General features: G+C 39.4%; 2 protein-coding genes and 1 non-coding gene across 3 annotated transcripts; all 3 read left to right on the top strand.

Moving 5' to 3' along the window:
- Positions 1–1,816: 1,816 nt before the first annotated feature.
- Positions 1,817–6,207, top strand: LOC140927511 (uncharacterized). The gene is made up of 3 exons (XM_073377172.1): positions 1,817–1,920; positions 4,407–4,603; positions 5,530–6,207. Exons 1-3 carry the CDS (start codon positions 1,857–1,859, stop codon positions 5,668–5,670), a joined length of 402 nt encoding a protein of 133 aa, XP_073233273.1. The 5' UTR covers positions 1,817–1,856; the 3' UTR covers positions 5,671–6,207.
- Positions 6,208–7,567: 1,360 nt separating this feature from the next.
- On the top strand, positions 7,568–19,736 carry LOC140927510 (DNA replication licensing factor mcm4-A-like). Its single transcript, XM_073377171.1, has 21 exons — positions 7,568–7,716; positions 8,243–8,546; positions 8,963–9,044; positions 9,360–9,569; positions 10,195–10,374; positions 10,952–11,006; positions 11,605–11,676; positions 12,055–12,225; positions 12,333–12,417; positions 12,996–13,142; positions 13,513–13,601; positions 13,785–13,887; positions 14,002–14,062; positions 14,870–14,985; positions 15,317–15,410; positions 15,720–15,874; positions 16,529–16,646; positions 17,191–17,290; positions 17,511–17,652; positions 18,464–18,674; positions 19,285–19,736. The coding sequence occupies exons 1-21, from the start codon at positions 7,662–7,664 to the stop codon at positions 19,378–19,380; spliced, it is 2,646 nt and encodes an 881-aa protein (XP_073233272.1). The 5' UTR covers positions 7,568–7,661; the 3' UTR covers positions 19,381–19,736.
- Positions 19,737–21,111: 1,375 nt separating this feature from the next.
- On the top strand, positions 21,112–21,197 carry Trnay-gua (transfer RNA tyrosine (anticodon GUA)). Its single transcript is given in 2 exon segments — positions 21,112–21,148; positions 21,162–21,197. It is a non-coding gene; the product is annotated as a tRNA-Tyr (tRNA).
- The last annotated feature ends 158 nt before the right edge of the window (positions 21,198–21,355 follow it).

Raw genomic sequence — 21,355 nt, 5'->3', positions numbered from 1 at the left:
GTCTGTGTTCTCGAACCCTTTTATAAGCTATCCTCTTAAAAGTTACGTTTCATTTTAAGTAGGCCACTGCTAATTTCACCTCTTCGGTTGCATCAGGTATAACTAATTCATGGTTGTAAGCAGAGGGCAACTGGAATACACTTTATAATTTCAGATTTGCAGATAAAAAATATGCTTTTTATGTAATTGGGGATCTTGGACCCTTAATGTCTTTCTTCCAAACAACCTGCATCCTCAGGTTGTATCCTATAAGGCTCTGCATTTTTTAAATGAAGACACAAGCAGGAATTACTGCTTTTTCATAATAATTTCATGAAGAAAGTTTTTTCAAAATATTCTCTTCTAAAATATTAAATTTTTAACAGGTTTTGGTTTTCTCGCTATTCGCTGACCACGTGCTCGAGCTAGCTGAGCGCGCTTTGCTAACCCTCCCCGCGCACTGATTCATTTTGTTTTTTCTAGTTGACTGTGTAAATCGCTGAAGGGCTTGTTTTTCAATTCTGCAACACGGTGATAAATTTATTATGAATTAGCCACAATTTATTGCCCTAGTATATGCATACTCGTTTATTTTTTGCGCCAGAGGAAGAGGAGTCGACAAAGGACGATTAGAAGAAGTATTTACAGTTAGTTTTGTATCAGTAAACCCAGGGAACGTATAGGTTTTTAAAAAACATTTTCATTATGTAGTTGTCCTAAACCAACATGGAAGTTTAGTTGCTTAAAAACGTCAGATTCGGTGCCCCGTTTTGAGAATTTACTTTCGGGAACCCAAGCACCAATGACGGTGCCATGATCTGAGTTTGCTCAAACAATACATGTAATTTCTTTGGTATAGATTAACTCTCTCTGTAATTAGACCATTGTGAAGGGTACAGTATTCAGTTTGAGACGGGGCAGCTTTTAAGTTCTTACCTTTTCGCGTGACGGACTATTTAGTAATTACACAGTATTTAAACATACGTTTTTTGCGAGTGTTAAGCTATATCGAGATGCGATATGATCGTGCTGTCTGTTGGAACTTAAATATAAATTTTAAACGGAAATCATTCAGTTTTGCTTTTGCTTTATCTGTGTTAGTCTAGCATGCTTGGTTTAAAAAACGCAAAGAGAAACATGATTCCGGAATGAATTTGTTGTTCGAGCACAACTCTCGTTAATAGCGCTTGGTTTAAAACCTTTTAGTCTCTGGTATTTTATAGCTCTCAGGTATTTATCTTCAACAACTGTTGAATCAATTCTGCCTGATTTGTTGCTCACTTTCGTCCTTCTTTCTATCAATGCAAAATCATTAAAAGCCACCTTACTCTTTGTTTAAATACTAACAAGTCTTTCAACGAACAACTCCGACTCGGAAGCGTTTAGTTGCACCGTTCTGTACTGACTGCCTAATCGATGCATTTTTATACCCTTTAGGTTGTTTTAATTTTTGCTTATGTTTAACCATCATAAGACCATATAAATTAAAGCAAATTTAGTGTTTAGTATTGCTTTTTAATAAAAATTAGTTTTATATGGTTTTAACAAGTTAGTCAAAAAAGCAATGATCCTGCCTTTCTTCAGCGTAATCAAGCAAAGTGAATGTTTATTTATAGAGGTGCTTACTTAATTACAGTCTTTTAAAACTACCCTAGATAATATTTTGTATCCAAACTGCAAACATGTGTTGGTCCCAGTATGCTGAATTTTAAAATGGTCTACCTCAAAATTCTGAAGAATACGAAAGATGAAATTATTTATAATGGTTTTTGTTATTATTTCCACCGGCAGTATCGTTTCTAAATTCAAACATCTCCGGCCCTGATGATGTGAGTGTTTCCGCGGTGGTAATAGGTTACTGGGGCCAGCCAACAGAAATGGAAGGAAATAACTTCGATTTCCTTTGCGTCCCTGGTTTTCTCAAGTCCAGCACTGGAGAGGGTATGTAGGGTGTACTGATTTTATAATGTTCTTTGTTCCCATTGCTAAGAAAAGGCCCCTGTTACAGAAAACTCAACAGTCAGTTGAAAATATGAGTCATTTCATATATTTCCATTCAAGTCGGCCATATGTTAGCCTAATACAGGCTTTAACCAGATCACACGTGTAAAACAAGACCCAGTCAATTGGTTAGTCAGTCAGTTGGCCAAATCAGTATAACTCAGCTTGTCAGTAACTCCAGACAAATAAGCAGACAATCAATTATCTACTGGCCTGCTGTTCAAGTTCTGTACCATCCAGTTGGCTTAAAGCAGAGTCAATCATTCATTGATCATTCAGTTTTTAAAGCCAGGCATCAAGCAAGATTTCAGTGAGTGTCACTTGTTCAGAGAGTCTGGCATAAGGCAGATTGGGCTCTCTTGTTACCAGGAAATCCGGACTGACTTGTTACTAACTGTCAGTCAGTTGCATAGTCAACCAGTCAGCCAGCAGCGCTCCAGTCAAACAGTCTATCAGCCACAGTCACATAGTCAGTGAGTTAGCTAGCAAGTCAGTCAGTCAGTCAGTTGGTCATTTAGCCAGTCAATCAACAGGTCTGAAACAGGGGCATTATGGGCTCCTGCAGTCAGGCTGTCTGTCAGGGAGTCAATCAATTAGTCTTCCATTCCAGCCAGTAGCAAGTCAGTCAGTCAGACAGTCAGACAATCAGTGAGTCAGCCAGAAAGTCAGCCAATCAGTTGGTAATTTAGCCAGTCAGCCAACAGGAGCATGGGCTTCTGCAGTCAGAAAGTCAATCAGTTGCATAGTCAACCAGTCTACCAGCCAGCAGGAAGCCATGCAGTCAGTCAGTCTATCAGCCAGTCAAACAGACAGGCAATCATTGAGTCAGCCAGAAAGTCAGTCACAAAGTTGGTCATTTAGCCAGTCAGTGAATAGGGGCATCATGAGCTCCTGCAGACAGGCTGTCAATCAATCAGTCAATCAGTTGCATAGTCAACCAGTCTTCCTGCCATCAGCAAGCCAGTCAAATAGTTAGACAGTCAGACAATCAGTGAGTCAGCCAGAAAGTCAATCAGTCAGTTCGGTCATCACCCCTCCTATTGTTTTCCTACCAGACAGGTTATATTTTGAAAGGTCAGAAAGGCTAGACCCAGGCCAAAAAGGCCAAAGACAGGGCAAAAAGTCCAAACTCAAATAACCTGTCTAGTAGGAAAACAATAGGAGGAGTGAAAACAATAGAAATGTGTTGGTGGTGGTAGTGGTAATGGAGGGAAACAATAAAAATGAGTGAATAAGCCAGAAAGTCAGTCAATCAGTTGGTAATTTAGCCAGTCAGCCAACAGGAACATGGGATCCTGCAGTCAGAAAGTCAATCAGTTGCATAGTCAACCAGTCTTCCAGCCAGCATCAAGCCAATCAGTCAATCTATCAGCCAGTCAAACAGTCAGGCAATCACTTAGTCAGCCAGGCGGTCAGCTAATCAGTTGGTCATTAAGCCAGTCAGTCAATAGGAGCATCTTGAGCTCCTGCAGTCAGGCTGTCAATGAGCAGTCAATTAGTTGTATAGTCAACCCAGTCTTCCAGCCAACAGTAAGCCAGTCAGTCAATCTATCAGTCAGACAATCAGTGAGTCAGCCAGAAAGTCAGTCACTAAGTTGATCCTTTAGCCAGTAATTCAACAGGGGCGTCATGGGCTCCTGCAGTCAGGCTGTCAATCAGTTGCATAGTCAACCATTCTTCCAGCCAGCACCAAGCCAGTCAAACAGTCAGGGAATTAGTGAGTCAGCAAGAAAGTCAATCAATCAGTTGGTCATTTAGCCAGTCAGTCAACAGGAGAATCATGAGCTCCTGCAGTCAGGCTGTTAATCAGACAGTCAATCAGTTGCATAGTCAACCAGTTTTCCAGCCACCAGCAAGTCAGCCAGTCAAACAGTCAGTGAGTCAACCAGGAAGTCAGTCACTAAGTATGCTGCTCCAAGTATGCTGGTTCACTTACCCATTCAGCAAATAGAGAGAATGGAATTGGGAGGCCAATTGTTAAATTAAAACTATAATCTCTGAAATAGTTTACCTTCATTTGCTGTGTGAGAATGTCTCAACTGCATTATCAGGGATGTACAGGTTTTATTAACTTAATTCAAAAGGGTACTTTTTTGTTAAAAAATATAGAAAGATATGAGCCGCGATAAGATACTTTGAGTTTGTGATAAAAACAAAACACTCTTAAAACAGATCCTAGAGACTAATTCGTTTTAAGGCGATGTTATACTTGACAATTCACAGCGACTTTTTAAAGGCAACACAGCGTTACGACATTGTTGCGTCATTGTTTCGAATTGTTGCAACATTTTTTCAACATTGTTGCTCTTAAAAACGTCTTTGCAAATCACTTCGTTTAATATCACCTTTAGGTTTACAATGGATGAAACTAGTCGGCCTGCTGTAGTTTGCCGATAATTGGAACATGAAAATTGTTTGTTTTTCAGACGCTCAGTCATCAGGACTCATTCAGTTTATAGTTGACAGTGGCAGTGAAGTTGGCGTGACTGTGACGTCACAGTTCATTAAAGATCTTCAACTGGAGTATCTCCATAACATAGAAAGTAGAGGCGTCCACGCTACGAGAGACAGGCCAGTTTATCGAGGGGTCCTAAAGCTTGGGTTAGAGGAATTTGAAGTTGAAGTAAGCTAATAACACCTTCCAGAGCATTATTTTGTTTATTAACCCTCTTAGGTATTTTAGTCAAGAGATTTCTCCTAACAGTATTAATACACAATCAAGAGAAAAGGTTATGAGAATTGAGAAAGTGATCAACAAAGGGAAAAATGCTTTGATCTTTTATCAAATTCTCCCAACTAATTCCTTAAGGAAATGTATGGAGATCAGTCAGGAGAATTGGTATTTGGATATTGGGTCTTAAAGGGTTAAAACTGTGAATGAGTTGATCAATATTTTCCATCTTTTTGTTTTTTTTCTTTAACTAAATGACTGAAATTGGTTCCAGCTTTCCATAAAAGGCAGAAACTAATATTGATCTTGATTATTTTTAGGGTTTCGCCTATTGATTCATCAATAGCACCTTTATAATAATTTCTAATCGGTTCCACGGTGATTTTCTATCAAAAGATGTTTCACATTTACGACAAGTTAAAGCCTTTTGTTATTAAAAGGGAACCTCTGATCTTCCTTAATTTGTCTCGATTGGGGCAGAACTTAACTGTAGCAGGGAAAACAGCGGAACTTGAGTTTCGCGGCGGTACAACCTTTTACTGGTCATGTCGCAATGGAACCACTGAAACGTAGCTCTGCAAAAAGTTCCCTGTATTTTCAGGCTTAAGTTAACTCTATTTTGACTTTTGATTCCAATGTCTTCTTTTGGACAAAATTTTTCGATGCATTGGGACTTTGCGCCTCAAAAAAAAAAAGACAAAACCAACGAAGCAACTAAAGAAAGTATCTTACTTTTTCCCGCCAAAATGGCAGCTCCTTTCCAAATGTGTGCGCTTCCGAAGTAAATATTTGACTATTAAAGAAAAGAGACAAAAGGCAAAATACTTTTCTCCCGGACTGTCAAGTATTTGTCTTAATGTTTTTCATCTCTTTTGCAGGTAATGCCGGACAGATTTTGTACGGTAGGTGCTGTCGTTATGAGAAAATTCAAGCATTTTATAAATGGACATCTTCATCGCTGGCTGAAAGATGACCCACACGCTCCTGATAACCCACCATCACAAGTTGAAGACTGCTAGAAAAATTTTGCAAGAGCTGTATATTTGTGCAAGCGAAGTGAGCCTCGCGAGAACGCGCGAGCGAGGGGTCGGGGTTCCTCTTCCCCTCGCGGCTTCGCTGCTCGCTCGCGCGTTCTTGCGAGACTTTTCACTCGCCCAAATAGGAGAGCTTGCTCGCAGGCTACTGTTTTGCTTTATCGTTTGGTTTGTGCTAGCGAAACCGGAATGAAAGACTGCATCAGCAAAACTTTCATGTTCTTTGCAATTGACATTGTTTTAAAAAACGAATAAATGTATTGGGAAAAAGAAATTGTTTATGATATTTATTTTTGATAGGAATACGCGATGGCTAAAGTTTTGACTTTAAAATTTCTCAGCTTCCAAGGAAGAATATAGGAAGTGTATAATACGTCAAAATGCCCAAAATATGAATGAATGGATGCGTTGATAAATTAATTAATAATAACATTTTAATAGTTTGTAAATGAAATTTGGAGGCAAATCGATAACTTATTTTACATTTTTTTATTTATGTTCAATAAATGGAGTTTATTTTAATATTGTTGGTGTCTTTTTTTTTGACGCTGTGGCTATATCGCCGGTAACCGGTCAATGTGTTAAAAACACTAAATGACCGGCAGTCCCATATTCTCGGTAAATTTCACAAAATCGAAAGATTCTAGCTTATCTAAACTATCATATGTCGATTAAGACAAGTCAAGCGATCCTGAAATGCCTTATAGATCTCAAGTCTCAGGGGCGGATCTAGGGGGAAGGTGCAGGGGGTGTGCACCCCCCTGAGATGACCTGCGGTTTTCTAATACAACTGGTATTCTGAAAAAAAAAAAGTATGTGGTTTATTGGTGTTGAAGTAGAGCAAGAGACGAGTGCACCCCCTCCTAAAAAAAATCCTGGATCCGCCCCTGAGTCTAGTGTTTGGTTTACGCTAAGCTCAGAAGACGAAACCGTGTTTTGTGACACTCAGAACTTTTTTCAGCTCGACTGCCGGTCAAGGTTTTCAAAAAGGGTTAGGTCGACTTGTAGCAAGTTTAGATCTCAGGGTATTCAGGTCATGGCCGAATACCATATAGTCATTCATCCCAGGATCACGCGGGGTGGACGAATATATGGCATTCAACCATGATGTATATATCCAAAGACCGGCCTGGGAAGACGACTGATATCGAACCAAAGTTGCCGCATTTAAGCTCATTTGGGGTCAGCACCAAGAAGTTTGGCGAAGTCATGGGGAATTATTTACTAAATGCAAGCCACCGAACAAAGGTTATTGTCATTCCCCTTTGGATCTGCCTGCAGCCTGAATGAACTCAGTTTCAATGTGTTTGCTAGCTTCCATTCTGGATCGTCACGCAATCCATCTCGTGATGAAGGAACGCGTGAGGAGCGTCTGCTTGAGAGCTGGACTGCTCAAGTTGGGAGTTCTTCTGGATCCTTCGGGAATGATGGCCAAGCAAACATGCTACAGGTGCTGTCAAACCTTATTCTTCCACGCTGCAGTTCTTAGTTGTGTGCGTGAAAAAAAAAAAAACTTTTTCTCCTTCGACTGTTAAGAGACTGCTCGCAGTTGATCTTTCTTCTGGGAAAGTGGCAACCTTATTGTTAACTTGCGCTACTGTAGCTTCAAAAAGGTCTCTATTTGTTTTCACTCCGCTGGTATCTGGCGTACAATGTGATCGATTATTTTTTTAAAATTTATCATGTCTACACGCGTAAGATTCCATATGTTTCGGCGATCACGGTCCACATCGACGTGGTGTCACATTTTCCTTAGAAGACAAACAACCTGACCCTTTGAGTTAAAAGTGCGATTCAACAGTCCAATTTTTGCAATGTTCAAAACCTCATCTTACCAAGAATCGAAAAAGAATCAGAAAAGAAGAAAAAGATTGGTCGAGTGTGGGCTCATCCAGAATTCCTTGCGAGCCTCTATATCACCTGACTCATTTCCCGCGCTTTTTGACACGTGAGTCTGCTTTCAGCGAGGAAACAAGATGTCTGCTCCTTCGACACCGCGAGGAAGAAAGCGTTCTAGAGCAAGTCCACCACGTATGTATTTCACAATGATATAGCTTGTTGAAAGCTTAATGATTCTATTATAAGATTTTCAGTTGATATTTTCGCCAATGCAAGTTTCAATGCAAAAATATACCGATCTAATTTGCACACTTAGATCGATGATCGTAATCATAAATTCTGCGAAAGTTTCCTGACAATTTTCACACGCGGGCATCGTTCAAATAGTTCTATACTAATCATCTGAGAGTGAGTTGGCTTGTAAACGGTTAAATCTAAGGTTATAACGCGGGAGGTGAAAGAAACGATCTTAAATAAGCTTAATACATTTTCGGTCGTAAATATTCTATTTATTGTTCATTATATTACTTGTACACTTTTGCAAAAATATTGAGATAACTAAAATGGAATTGAAATTGTTCACTTGATCAAAGACATTTCCGGCTGGAAGATGCCCTTAAAGATTCAAACCATGAGCCAACTTGTTTTTAAAATGTCCTGAGCTATAAATCCTTTATAAGCCAGATCTAAAACTTTTAACAAACTTATATCTTTTTAGCTTCTGATGCATCAAATGCTAGTACTCGTAGTACCCGTAGCAGCCGCAGGGGCTCACGTGCTACATCTCCAACAGCCCCTCCTGTGGAATCCCCTCCTTCTCAGCGCCGTCGTGTAGAAGAGCCATCCTCTCCGCTACCCTTAGCTCCTACATCTCCATCAGAAGGACAACATGACCAGGATCGCTCACAGTTCTCATCACCTCAAACCAGAGGAGGGCTGGAAACTAGTGAAATTGACTTGAGCTCACCATTGAATTATGCTACGCCAAGCTCTAGGGCTGCTGGTACACCTCGTGGCAGCATGTATCCTTTTTCTTTTGCCTCTGGAAAGTAAAATGTTAAATATGTAGCATTTGTTGTGATAGCTAAATTCTGGTTGGTGTAAGTGAAATTTACAGTTTCCTGGGAAAGAGCTGTCAAGATTTTCAATTTGCAATCAGAAGGTTGGAATTAAACTGCTAGGAAGTTTTTTTGGCTCTATTTTCCCTTTGTTTTCCATGACAGTAACCAGGGGAAATTCCCAGCCCTCTCGCCTTAGTGGTAGCCCTGTTGAAAAGCCTGAGGTGTTTTTGAGAATAAGTTCTTAGGTTAGTTTATAGATCTAGTCTCCAGAAAAGATATTGTTATCTGTAGTTGAGGGCTTAAAAACTGTTGAAGCTGTCAAAACATCTGCTATGATGTGTCTTAGGAAAATTACTACCTCCCTTAACAAAGCATAGTGCTGGCACTCCCATTAGGCATCGCAGTGACATCCGCAGTGATCGGCGCATGCGTCAAGTAAATCTTGGAGACAATCAACCGGTTAGTGTTGAACCTGTTGTTCATCAGTTTATGAAATAGATAAAGAGTTCTGAGCTGCCTCAAAGCAGAACTGAAGTCTATCTCTACGATCTTTGTTACATTGAACAGGGGAGTTGCTACTGTTATTGAAGAGTGTAATCCATGTAATCGCCGCATCACTGTATGGTTTTTTCAACTATCTCAGTGATTGCTACAATCATTGCAGTCATAGGGAAAGGTTTCAATAAAAATATCAAAGCATACAATCTCCTTTTAGTGTCCAGACACAGCGCATAATTCCAAAATGCAAGATGCATTTTTTTCTTCTCCTTTCAGCCTTCTGATACCACAGACCAACCTACTGGACCAACAAGTGATGCAGCTGCTGCAGCTCCTGCACTGGTCATCTGGGGAACGGATGTGGTTGTGAGTGAGACAAAAGAGAAGTTTAGAAAGTTTATCTGTGAGTTTGTCGACGAAGAAGCAGAGGACATGGGTGAAGGCTTTGATCCACTTCTGCCAGTTTACGTGCAGCGCCTTGATGAGGCAAGTAGCAAAGTGCATAATGAGCTGAACTGGCCAGTCATGTCAATCACTAAAAGACAAGGCTGTTCTCTAAGAAAAATTGCTGGCAGCCCAGTGCCCAGGGTGCCCAGTATATGATTTTTATGAAAAAAGCCATGATTCTCTAGTCACCCAGAAGCAAAAGTTAGGTGCCATGGGCCACTGGCCACTGCCAGAGCACAGCCTTGATAGAGCTGTGACTCTTAACAATTTCGTGTCTAATTTTTGTCATGCATATTTTTCACACTTTCGTCAACCTTTTCTTGACACTTGAAGTAACTTTACTGATTGTTTCCTTGGTTTTTATTACTTCTATACAATAATGCAGTGTTATCATTAGGGGAACCCATAAGATTTTGGTCACTCTTTTAGGTTCCAAGGGTAGGTTCTGACTTCAAAGGTAAATCCTGTCACAGCTAGCCATAATGCATCAACTATTCATGTATGAAAGGTACCTTTTAAAAAAAGAATGTTTTAAATTCAAGCTGAACCTTGCAGTTGAAGTCACTGTTTATAGATGAACTCTTGGCACATTGATTTACAGTGTAGAAGTCACTTAAGTTCAACCTCAAAGAAAGACAACACTAACTGAACTCCTGACTTCCAGATTCATGTACTGGAGACACCATTCTTGAACATCGACTGTGGCCACTTGAAGACATTTGATGCCGACTTATACAGACAGCTTGTGTGTTATCCACAAGAAGTGATTCCTACGTTTGATATGGCTGTTAATGAAGTATTCTTTGAAAAGTACCCAGGTGCTCAGCTCCAACATCAAATCCAGGTACTGCGAGAAAAGTATTTCACCTATGAACAAAGAAACCAAATGAAGGGTTCAGTGCAAGAATGACACCTTGATTTTTTGGTCATTTTTGAAAGTGCTTCAAAGTTACTGAATTTTTGTATGTGACATTTGATTATGAAACAAAGACTGGTCTAAACATTTTTTCACTAGTTGGCACTTATTTTTCAAGAGATGGTGTTAATATGTGGAGTTAAAATCGGAAACAAAAGAAACCAATTAAGGTCCTTTTTTGGCAAAATTAATGGAGCAGGAAATTCAAATTTGTTATGAATAACAATGGGGTTATAAAATAATAATCCTTTATTGACACAGCTAGAGGTAACATTTTCTACCTAGCACAGTCGGTTGGTTGTGCTGAAAAGTTGTTCCCTTAAATTTTTCAACCCCAAAATAGCTTATTGCGTTTTTTTTTACAACAGTGGGGAAAATTTCAGCCCAGCCAAGTTTTCTGGATTATTTCATTTTATCAATTGAAAATGAATCTTGGGTCATTTTAAACCAGGATAAAGAGTAATGTTAACTTGTGTTTGAATTTTGCCCTGGTGGTGTTTTTTAGGTCAGAACTTTCAATGTAGACAAAACAAAGAACATGAGATCTCTAAACCCAGAAGGCAAGTTGGTTTTTTTTTAGAGAAGTTATTAACAAAAAATTGCTATTTATTTTAGTAGTTTTACTGAATTAAGCAGCACTTAGACGATATTTTGATTGTCATGAAATTAGCTGTATGGTAGCTACATGGAGTTGATCGCAAGAGCAATAAATTAGTACATATTACTGTCAAACTTGGAAAATCACAAATTTCAGAAATGTTGATTGTGTAGTGACCAATCACAATAGGACAATGTGCATGATGATGTCGTTTTACTATATCTACCAGACTCCTTCAATTTGTTGTTTTATTGTGCAAACTAGGGCTATTGTTTTTTAAACTTGGATTGACAAATTTAAAATTAAGAAAGCAAGAACAAAATGAATTCTTGTTGTTGTGGTTAAAAGTTGTCTTCTTGAAAATAGCCTTTTAAGTTCAGGATACATGAGAAAGCCTCAAAACCACAAACTAATCACTTTTGCTGTGTTTGGTTTAGTTTCTCAAGCCTTATTGGCTTTTTCCTTACAACAAAATAACATTTTGTTAATTTTTCTGGTGTTCACGGTTTTGTGTGTTTCACTGTAATTTTAATGCTCATTATGTTCAATTTAATTTTTAGACATTGATACTCTTATTACAATCAGCGGAATGGTGATCCGAACATCTCAAGTCATACCAGAGATGAGGGAAGGTTAGGATTATAATGCTGTGAACTTTCTAATTTATAATCGGAGCCTTGTGAAAACATGTTTGGTTAAGTAAGTTATTGATGTTATTAGGCAGCTCCTTAAAACATCTTATATCCCTAGATCTCTTTACACAAATTGTCCATATTGACAGAAGTAAGGCCATTCTCTTGGTCATTTGTCTGATGTTTTCCATCCAGCTAATCATGTGAGTTGTCCTAGAGATGTAGTGGCCCATTTTTCTAATGGTGTGCATGATTATGTTTTCCTTTCAATTATTTTGTTTTCCATGATTAATAGTTGCAACATGACACTGCACTGAAAAGCTGCCTCTTTTCCTGTTTCATTAAAAGTGATAAAATTTCTGTTGTTTTTGGTTTTAGCATTCTTTCAATGCTATGTCTGCCATGCTTCAGTGACTGTAGAAATCGATCGTGGTCGCATTTCTGAGCCTGCCCTGTGCCGTAACTGCAACACAAATCACAGTATGGTGTTGATTCACAACAGATCGCAGTACACAGACAAACAAATCACCAAGCTGCAGGAATCTCCAGGTTGCCTATCATTGTTATCATTTTCGTATGAATTTTATGTCCAGTTTGCCTTGATGGCTGAAGAACATTTCTTTGAATCTAGTTTTGTATTTTCTTGTTTTCCTTAGATGATATGCCTCCTGGTCAGACTCCACACACGATCATGCTTTTTTCACACAACGATTTGGTGGATGCAGTGCAACCTGGAGATAGGTACGTACTCCTCTTAATAATTTTGCTTGAAAGTAGACTACATACCGTGTGGCACAAAATTTTTGTGGGCTCTAATTTTTGCTATTTTTCCAGCAATCCGCAAAAATAAGTTCCCACAGATAAAACTTACCACAAACATTTTTCCTGCGAAATTTACTCCAGAGTAAATATTCTCTGACTTAAATTCACTACTGGAAATACATTACTAAGAAGTCATGTCTGTTCAATTACAACTTGTCTCTTTCATTCAGAAACAAAGTGGTATACAATGAATACTGGTTTTACGTAGGGTGTGCACACCATAGTATTGTTTGAAAATTTGTATTTCCATTGCACGTACTCAATAAAAACAAATGTCTTCAATGTGCGGGGGCCGGGACTTTCTGAAAATCGCAAAAATTAATTCGCAGCAAGGAAAACCAGTCTGTCCTAATTGCATAAATTAGTTCCTGCAAAACACCAAAAATCGCTAATCCGCAAAAATAAACTCCTGCAAAAATTCCTATCCACATGGTACTCGGTCAATTACCATTCCAATTTTTGTTGATCCTTCATTAAAGCTGTTTCCCTCTTTTTAGAGTGACAGTGACAGGAATTTATAGAGCCACACCCATGCGTGTAAACCCACGACAGCGGAATGTGAAGGCTGTGTACAAGACATACATTGATGTTATCCATTTCAAGAAGACAGACAAGAAAAGGCTTTATTCCAAAGATCCTGATGGGTATGAAATGGAGTTACAGTCTGTGGAACCCCATTTAAATGAAGACCACTGGGTTATAAAATCGGGGTCAAAATAACGAGGTGGCCTTGTTTTCCAGGTCTTAAAAATGATGTAATGACTCAGTGTTTTTTGTGTTTGGATCAAAAGAATATGGTTTCAATAACAAGGTGGTTTTATAAATGGGTGGCCACAAGCCAGCATCCCACTGTAGCTGATAATTCTGCCACTTCAATACTTGAAATCAATTCCATACCAATTCCATTACTCAAGAGAATTCCCTAAAAGACGATAAAAAAACTTCATTGTGAGTTTGAGTTACAAACTGAACTGTCTTTGACCATACTTAATGTTATCTTTCATTTTATTTCAGTGTTGTGACATTTACTCAGGAAAGAGTTGAGCAACTGCAGCAGCTGGCAAAACAACCTGATATTTATGAAAGACTTGCCAAAGCACTGGGTAAGTAAAACAAGGACGAAATCTGTCTACAATTAAAGTTTTCAAGAAAATAGATTTATTTCACAGAAACAAGATAACACTTTTTCTCTCAATGTTTCTCAAACATTTTGCTTTTCTTTGAATTGTTATGAATCAGTCATGAATGTTAGCCATGCAGTGACTGTCATCTTGCACTTTTTGTAGCCCCAAGCATTTATGAAAATGAAGACATTAAAAAAGGAATCCTTTGTCAGCTATTTGGAGGAGCAAACAAGGACTTTTCTGACACTGGGAGAGGAAAGTTTAGGTCAGTAGTTAATAAGATATGTACACAAATTATTTCTCTGTCTCCTGATGTTGAAAAAAACTTTGTGAAAGTTGCTTGTTTTTTTTCTGATGTCAGTCCATGTTCTCATTTTAGGTCAGAAATAAACATCCTTCTTTGTGGTGATCCTGGCACAAGCAAATCACAGTTACTCCAGGTATCAAGGGGTGTAGACGTCTAGGAATGCCTCTTGCCTTTGTTGCCTTACTTTTGCTCTTGGGTGGCTAGAAAATTGTACTGTTTTTGCAAAAGTCATGCTTGGCCACCTGGATTGGATTGGGATGACATCCTAGTCATCCCAGTCACCCTATTCATCCCAATATTCAAGTCATCCCAGTCATCCTAGTAATCCATCCTAGTCATTTCAATCCCTTGAGTCGTGTCAGTCATTCCAATCACCCTAGTCCTCCTGGTCACCAAGTCATCCCGGTCATCCCAGTAATCCACCGTAGTCATTCCAGTCCCCCAAGTCATCCCAGTCACCCTATTCATCCCAATAATTCAAGTCATTCCAGTCAACCTAGTCGCCTTAATCATCTCAGTCATTCTAGTCACCTTAGTCATTCCAGTCTTCTACTCATCCCAGTCATCCCAGTCTCCCTTGTCTTTCCAGTCATTCCAGTCACCCTAGGCATCCCATTCATCACACTTATCCCTGTCTTTCCAGACATTTCAGTCATTCCAGTCATCCTAATGGAACAATCTGTTATGAAATAAATCTGACTGTGGAAGGAAGTGATCTTCAACTGACTGACTGGCTGACTTAAGATTTCATTAAGGCTCCTTGATCTGGGCTATCTTCAGTTTTTCATAAAGCACAGCCTTGGAATTGCAGTGATAATTTAGCTTTATTTTTAACAAATGCCTCTTACTGGTTGGTGGTGGAGTTAAATTTTAAGAGCTTCAGATGATAAACAGACTGTACCAACAAACCATCTTTTTGTTTGTTGTTGTTTTTTTTTAGTATGTGCATAACCTTGTTCCACGTGGACAGTACACCTCTGGCAAAGGTTCCTCTGCCGTGGGTCTAACTGCTTATGTCACCAGAGACCCAGAGACTAGACAACTGGTGTTGCAGACGTGAGTCATTTGTTTCCAAACACCCTTAAAATGTACTTATTCAATCATAGAGGTAACAAATGGTAGCCAGAAAATTATGGGTTTTGGAAAATTTTATCAGATTTGAAGTCTCCAAAGCATTTTTATAAAGCTTCTCTGAAAAGTGTGTTTCTCACTGTCCCTGAGTCTTGAAGTTTTTCCTGCATTTCCTTGAAGAAATACCTTGGTGTGTTGGCAAGTCTCTGATTCTACCATTTGCTGCCTGATATTATTGCAATTTATTGTTCAGACCTTGAAAAATTTCCAGACATCTTTACCTGGTTTCTGAATTTTTTTTTTTCTTTCCCAACAGTGGTGCACTTGTTTTGAGTGACAATGGTATCTGCTGCATTGATGAGTTTGACAAGATGAATGACAGCACCAGAGCAGTTCTTCATGAGGTCATGGTAAGTATTTTCATAATGGCAGTCAGCTGTACTTTTATGTGAAACAACAGAAAGTACAGTAAACCCCGTTAATACGGACACTGATGGGGCCATGGAAAGTGTCTGTAGTAAGCTTACGGCTTGGCGCCCGTATCATGTTATTTGATTTAAAAAATACACCTTTTAGTAGAACAGCATACTATAGAAATAAAAAAGGTCATTAGAAAATCAGTGAGGAAAATTCCCAGACTCATTGAATTCAAAGTATGTTTTCATTTTCCCCATGATCCTGTTTAATGGAAGATTTATTATTTCTTGCTTTCTTCAAAGGAACAACAAACTTTGTCAATAGCCAAGGCTGGCATCATCTGCCAGTTGAATGCAAGAACATCAATCCTGGCAGCTGCAAATCCTGTGAAATCTCAGTGGGATCCTAAAATGACAACTGTAGAAAACATCCAGTTACCCCACACCCTGCTTTCTAGGTGAGCACAGTGAATTAAAATTTATTTATGATACATTAAAGCCTCCATGTGCAACCACCTCACATTAGCACCTACCTCTAATAAGCGACCATCTGTCCAAAGCACTAAAATTTTCCCAGTCAAAGCCCTGTTGTTGTAACCTCTTATAAATGACCTGACCTCTGGTAAGTGACCCAGCCACAGTTCTGGGTGATGGTTTTATAATTGTCCATTGTTTTTCACCTCTTGTAGGTGACCACTTCGCCCACAGTCTGACCTCCATTTTCGCAGTATGTACTAGGCTACTAATTGTGTGCAAAGAGCTTTGTAGTGACAACATGAAAATACTCATCATAACTTAACGTTTGAGTGTAGTGAATTCTTTTCCCAAAAGTAGATTCCTCAGGAACTTCTTCTTGAATGACATTTGTGCAGTTTGATTCCTGCAAGTAGCTATCTTCTGTAGTTGACTACTAAAATCTTCGCATTTCAAGTTGTTGCGTATGGGAGGTTTAACTGTGTATCATGCACAGTTAAACTTGCTACTGGGTGGTTAATGTTGCATGTTTCTCTTTCCAGCCTTGACCTATAATGGGGCATGATGCACTGTGAAATCCAATCCTGTATATACAGTAACTATATTCTAATGTTGTGTTCTGTTGTTTATTCTCTCAGATTTGATCTGATCTTTTTGATGCTTGATCCTCAAGATGAGTTTTATGATCGCCGACTAGCCACTCATTTGGTGTCCCTGTACCATCAGACACAAGAGGAAGAAGAAGAGGAATTTCTGGTGAGCAAAACAGGATTTTTTTTCTACTTCTCTGTGGTTGTGTTTTGTAGCATGTGGGGTACCGTAAAATTCCGAAAATAAGCCCCGGGGCTTATATTTTTCAAAGGCCCTTTTTGAGGGGCTTGAACTTGGAGGGGCTTATATTCGGGAGGGGCTTTTCTATGGAAGGAAGTTTGCATTTTGAATCGATTGGGCTAGCCTTATAGTTGGAAGTAAATTTACCGTTTTTGCTTTGTTTTACTTTGTATTTGAGGGCAATTTTCCAAAAAGCCCCCCCGGGGGGCTTATATTTGGAGCGGTGATTTAATGGAGGGTTTTTTGCATTACCGGTTTGGGGGGGCTTATATTTGGAGGGGCTTATACATGGAGGGGCTTATTTTCAGAATTTTACGGTATTTCATGTTGGAACTAAACATGTGTCATTGCATAACTGTGCCATACAACATCAAACTATAAAGTAACACAGAATGTTCCAGGAACACAGCACCATACTTTCCTTTTATCTGCTTCCCTTCACTAAACCATGATTAATATTTTATTTCAGGACATGAATATTTTGAAAGACTACATTGCCTATGCACGGTCATATGTGAACCCAAAATTGAGTGAAGAAGCAGCTCAATATCTCATCCAAGCTTATGTTGGTAAGAAACACAGCCTGGCAGTGTTCCATGAATTTTCTCATCCGTAGCAATAGATGACAGGAAACAGTTTCAATGCCTAAATAAAGTCTTAAATAATTAAAGTGTACCATTATTTTGAAGGTATTTTGACATTTAATTTGTGACATATTTTCTTTAGCTGTAACTGTTGTTGGAAAACAGTAGCCAGAAAATTTCCAATACTGTTTATTTCCTTTGACAGAAATGCGTCAGGTTGGCAGCAGCCGTGGTGCAGTCACTGCTTATCCTCGTCAGCTTGAGTCTCTGATCCGCCTGGCGGAAGCCCATGCCAGGATGAGGCTGTCATCAAAAGTTGAAAATGTGGATGTGGAGGAAGCTAGAAGGTAAAGGCTGCAAAGAAAGTCGGCCATTCGGGCAAGCTGTGCTAGCATGCTCATGTTCAAGCTCAAAACAAATTTTTGATGAGCAGGATAACAGGTCTTCTGTAATTTGAATTCTCCAAAAACCTTCCTTTACCCGTCAGGCAAGTTAAGAACCGAATTAAGTCAATTAACTAGCCCGATAGCAAAATCCACTAACCTCACGTTATCGGACACGCCTTTCTTTGCACACTGATCTGTATAATTTCAAGTCCCAGGGAAAAAGGATTTTAAGTCCAAGCATTTGTGAATGTCTGTCTGCATGCCCATCTCATAGTCCCTGAAGGTTTTAAAAGTTCTGAAATTTCTATAAAACCTATTCAGATTGCCTTTCTATGTTGACCTGTTGGATGGATGTCATAGAGACTGCTCTCACTTACAAGACCAGGGTAACAACTTGAGTAGAGTACTTAAGTTAACATAACTTTGAGACTCGGAAATCTGTAAATATAAAAATATTATTGGAATAAGTTGCGTTGCAAGGAAGAGCTACCGAATGAGGCATAAGAAAACTAAACGGCAAGTGACAGTGGTTGTTAATTTCAATTAGTTTCTGGTTTGTGGCTTTCTAGCATGTCCTTTGACCTTTTCTCTTCACGGTTTTCTGAATTTGACATTAATTTAGCGAAGGCCAATTCCAAGCTGTCAACGAAATATTTCATTGAAAAGTAAGAAAAAAAGGAATTATAAATGTTGATGTATAACAAGTTTTAGTGTTAGCTCTGTTTCCTCAGTTAACACCTGAATAATGATTCTGTTCTATTGTTGCCTGCAGGCTTCACAGAGAAGCTCTGAAACAATCAGCCACAGACCCCAAAACAGGACTGATAGATATCAATATCCTAACAACTGGCTTGAGCGTGTCAGACAGAAAACGTCGGCTTGAAATTGCCAAGGCTCTGAAGGAACTGTTACTAAGCAAAGGCAAAACACCCAGTGTCAAGTACCAACAAACTTATGAAGAACTACGAGAAGGTTCTGATTTGGTAAGTGAAACTTCTCAGCTGCATTCAAAGTTTGAATTAAAAAAAAAATCCCACTCAGACTTTCACGCCCACATTTCGACACAAGCACTGGTTTCCCTGCGAAATGACAACTGATTGGTTGAAGCAAATTTCCCACGCGGCATGGACCAATCAGAAGCACTTCCTTGATCTGGTAAGTGACAGGTCATCAGTATGGAGTTTCTACAGCCGTCGTCATTTCGCGGGATACCAGTGGTAGCGTCGCGAAATGTTTGCTATTTTCCCAGGCTAGCTTCGGACGTCTTTGTTAACTGTTTGCTTTCCAAAAAAACCTGCTCACCATGTGACCACGGTGAACACCAGGGGCTCACACTGATCGCAGCATTTTTCCCAAGGAAAAGTGTTCAAACTCACCCTCTGACAACTTGGTGTGGTAACAGCAGTCACCTCCATCTAAATGAAGGCCACAGCATTGTTGTTGAGTCTACTTGCACACAGCTCAGTGAAGCACTGCCATTATTTATTTGGCAAGAATTTAAAGGATTGCTCTGCAATTATTAGTAATTCATCGTTTGGTTCGTAAACCGATACATCTATTAATCATTCCCTAATTCTTTTCAATTTATTTCAGCCCATTTCCCGCGAACAGTTTGAAGATGCTCTCAAGATACTGCGAGATGAAGACTTCTTGATTGTGACTGGGAGGACATCCATTCGTCTGATGTAACCATGTCCTGAAGATTTACTTCATTGAGAATAATGCAATTGTAGAAAGTTTATGGGCATCATGTATCTTGACCAGCCCTGTGAAAGCTTCCCAACCTCATTTCGTTAGGTCTTGCATTCGGTTAAACGTGCATTCCCTTGGTCTTTTCAAAGGTTAGGGCTTCACTTTTGTAGTTTCACTAGCAAAAGAAAACCAAGCGTTTTCTGCTGTATATGTTGTATATTACGGTTAGTCCTTGGGTATGCGTTTTACGTAAACTGACTGAACTAATAAATTGCACGGGTGTAGTTGTCTGTTGTCAGTGTGCTTTAACTAGGGGAAAGTTGTGGAAATTTTGCCAAGACCTCACTTCTTCCCTTGAAAAATAAAGTCCATTTTTATAACAAACGACGCATTGTGTTTCTTTAAGTGGAATGAAAGTTGGGTGGGCGCAGTAAGGGCGAGAGTCTAAGTAAGTACGCTTGTAAAAGAAAATTGAGAAAACAGCCAACACTCCCACGAAATGACGTCTGAGGAACAAGCGTAGACTTTCCATAGTGATGACATGTTATTACCCGGATCTGGGTAGTACTTCTGATTGGTCGTACCTCGAGGGAAATCGAATCTCTACCCAGAACTGGGTGACATGTCATCAGCATGGAATTTCGCGGCGAAACCACAATTTTCGGCTGTGACGCGTGCAAGCCCTTCCTCCCTCGTCACTTCATCACAAACACCACAACAGCTACTACTCCTGTCTCCAGTTTGTCTTTAAGGCTTGCCCCAGCGTTCAAACCCATGTGTGCTTGTCTCTTTATTGACCAAGATAAGTCTCTTTCCCGTTTTCACGGCTTCTGTATCCTCACCATCCATACGCGAATCGGCTTATAATAATGTCTTTCTTCGCATAGAGACAGAGAATGGCCGCAAAGGATAGTCTGCTGCGTCCTGTTCCACCATCGATTGACACGGAGTCCTAAATATCGTAGAGGTTGCCTCTGCATGCTGGCCTGGTCTGGCCCGTTTCATTTGCTTTGACCGATACCTTCCCCCATACCCCACCCCCAGCCTTTGAGTGATGCTAGAACACAAAGAAAAAATGGCTGTGAGGTGGACTAGAGAAGAACATGCGAGATGCATGGACGGAAACGGATTTTGTTTAAGCAGAACATAAAATTTATACCAGAAACTCATGGGTTTCTGTTTATACTTTAATTTCTAATAATAGACCCTATCACGGTTTTCGATGCCATCTCGACGAGTGTAGGCAAAAGTGTGAGAAATTACGGTGTTTGTATGAGAATCTAATGTCGAATAATTTCCGTAAAACGACTGTTCTGTAAAAAAAAGAAGATTTACTTAACTCGTCAAGATGGCGTCGAAACCGTGACAAGGTAGCCTGAATTCCATCCGATTACTTCGAGTCGTTATTACTCCCTCAGTTGTTGAGAGGAGAAAACGACTCGAAGCAATCGGATGAATTTCAGGCTAGTGACAAGGTCTATTTGACATTCCTCGAATAAAAACTTTGAAAGCACTCTGGGTTGGAATCTTCATTTTCTTTACGGTTCAGCCTTGCTTCTTTCGGAAATCTGGTAAGGAAGACAAAGAAAACTTTTTCTTGTTAACCGTAACTTTGCATATTTTTCGTTCACTTCTCTTCCGTTTCAACTTTCACTTCGTTTAGTTTTTCTTTTCCCCTAAGGACCTTTAGAATCGGTTGTTAAATTTGCCTCACCGCTTTCGAGTGTTCCTTCGATAGCTCAGTTGGTAGAGCGGAGGACTGTAGAGGTTATGAAGTCATCCTTAGGTCGCTGGTTCGAATCCGGCTCGAAGGAATTTTTTTTTTTCCGTTTACCTTCTTCCTCAATAAGGAAAAATAATTTTTTTTTCTTTCATCGGCCATAAATTTCTAGATCGTTTGCTCCATAACGCTATTTCTATAATTGTTATTCGAATCATTTGAATCATCCATCGCGCATATAGTTTTCTATCT

The sequence above is a fragment of the Porites lutea genome, chromosome 2, assembly GCF_958299795.1.
Source record: "Porites lutea chromosome 2, jaPorLute2.1, whole genome shotgun sequence".
Classification (NCBI taxonomy): domain Eukaryota; kingdom Metazoa; phylum Cnidaria; class Anthozoa; order Scleractinia; family Poritidae; genus Porites; species Porites lutea.
Note: the sequence above shows the minus strand (reverse complement) of the source record. Positions and strands in the feature narration are given on the sequence as shown.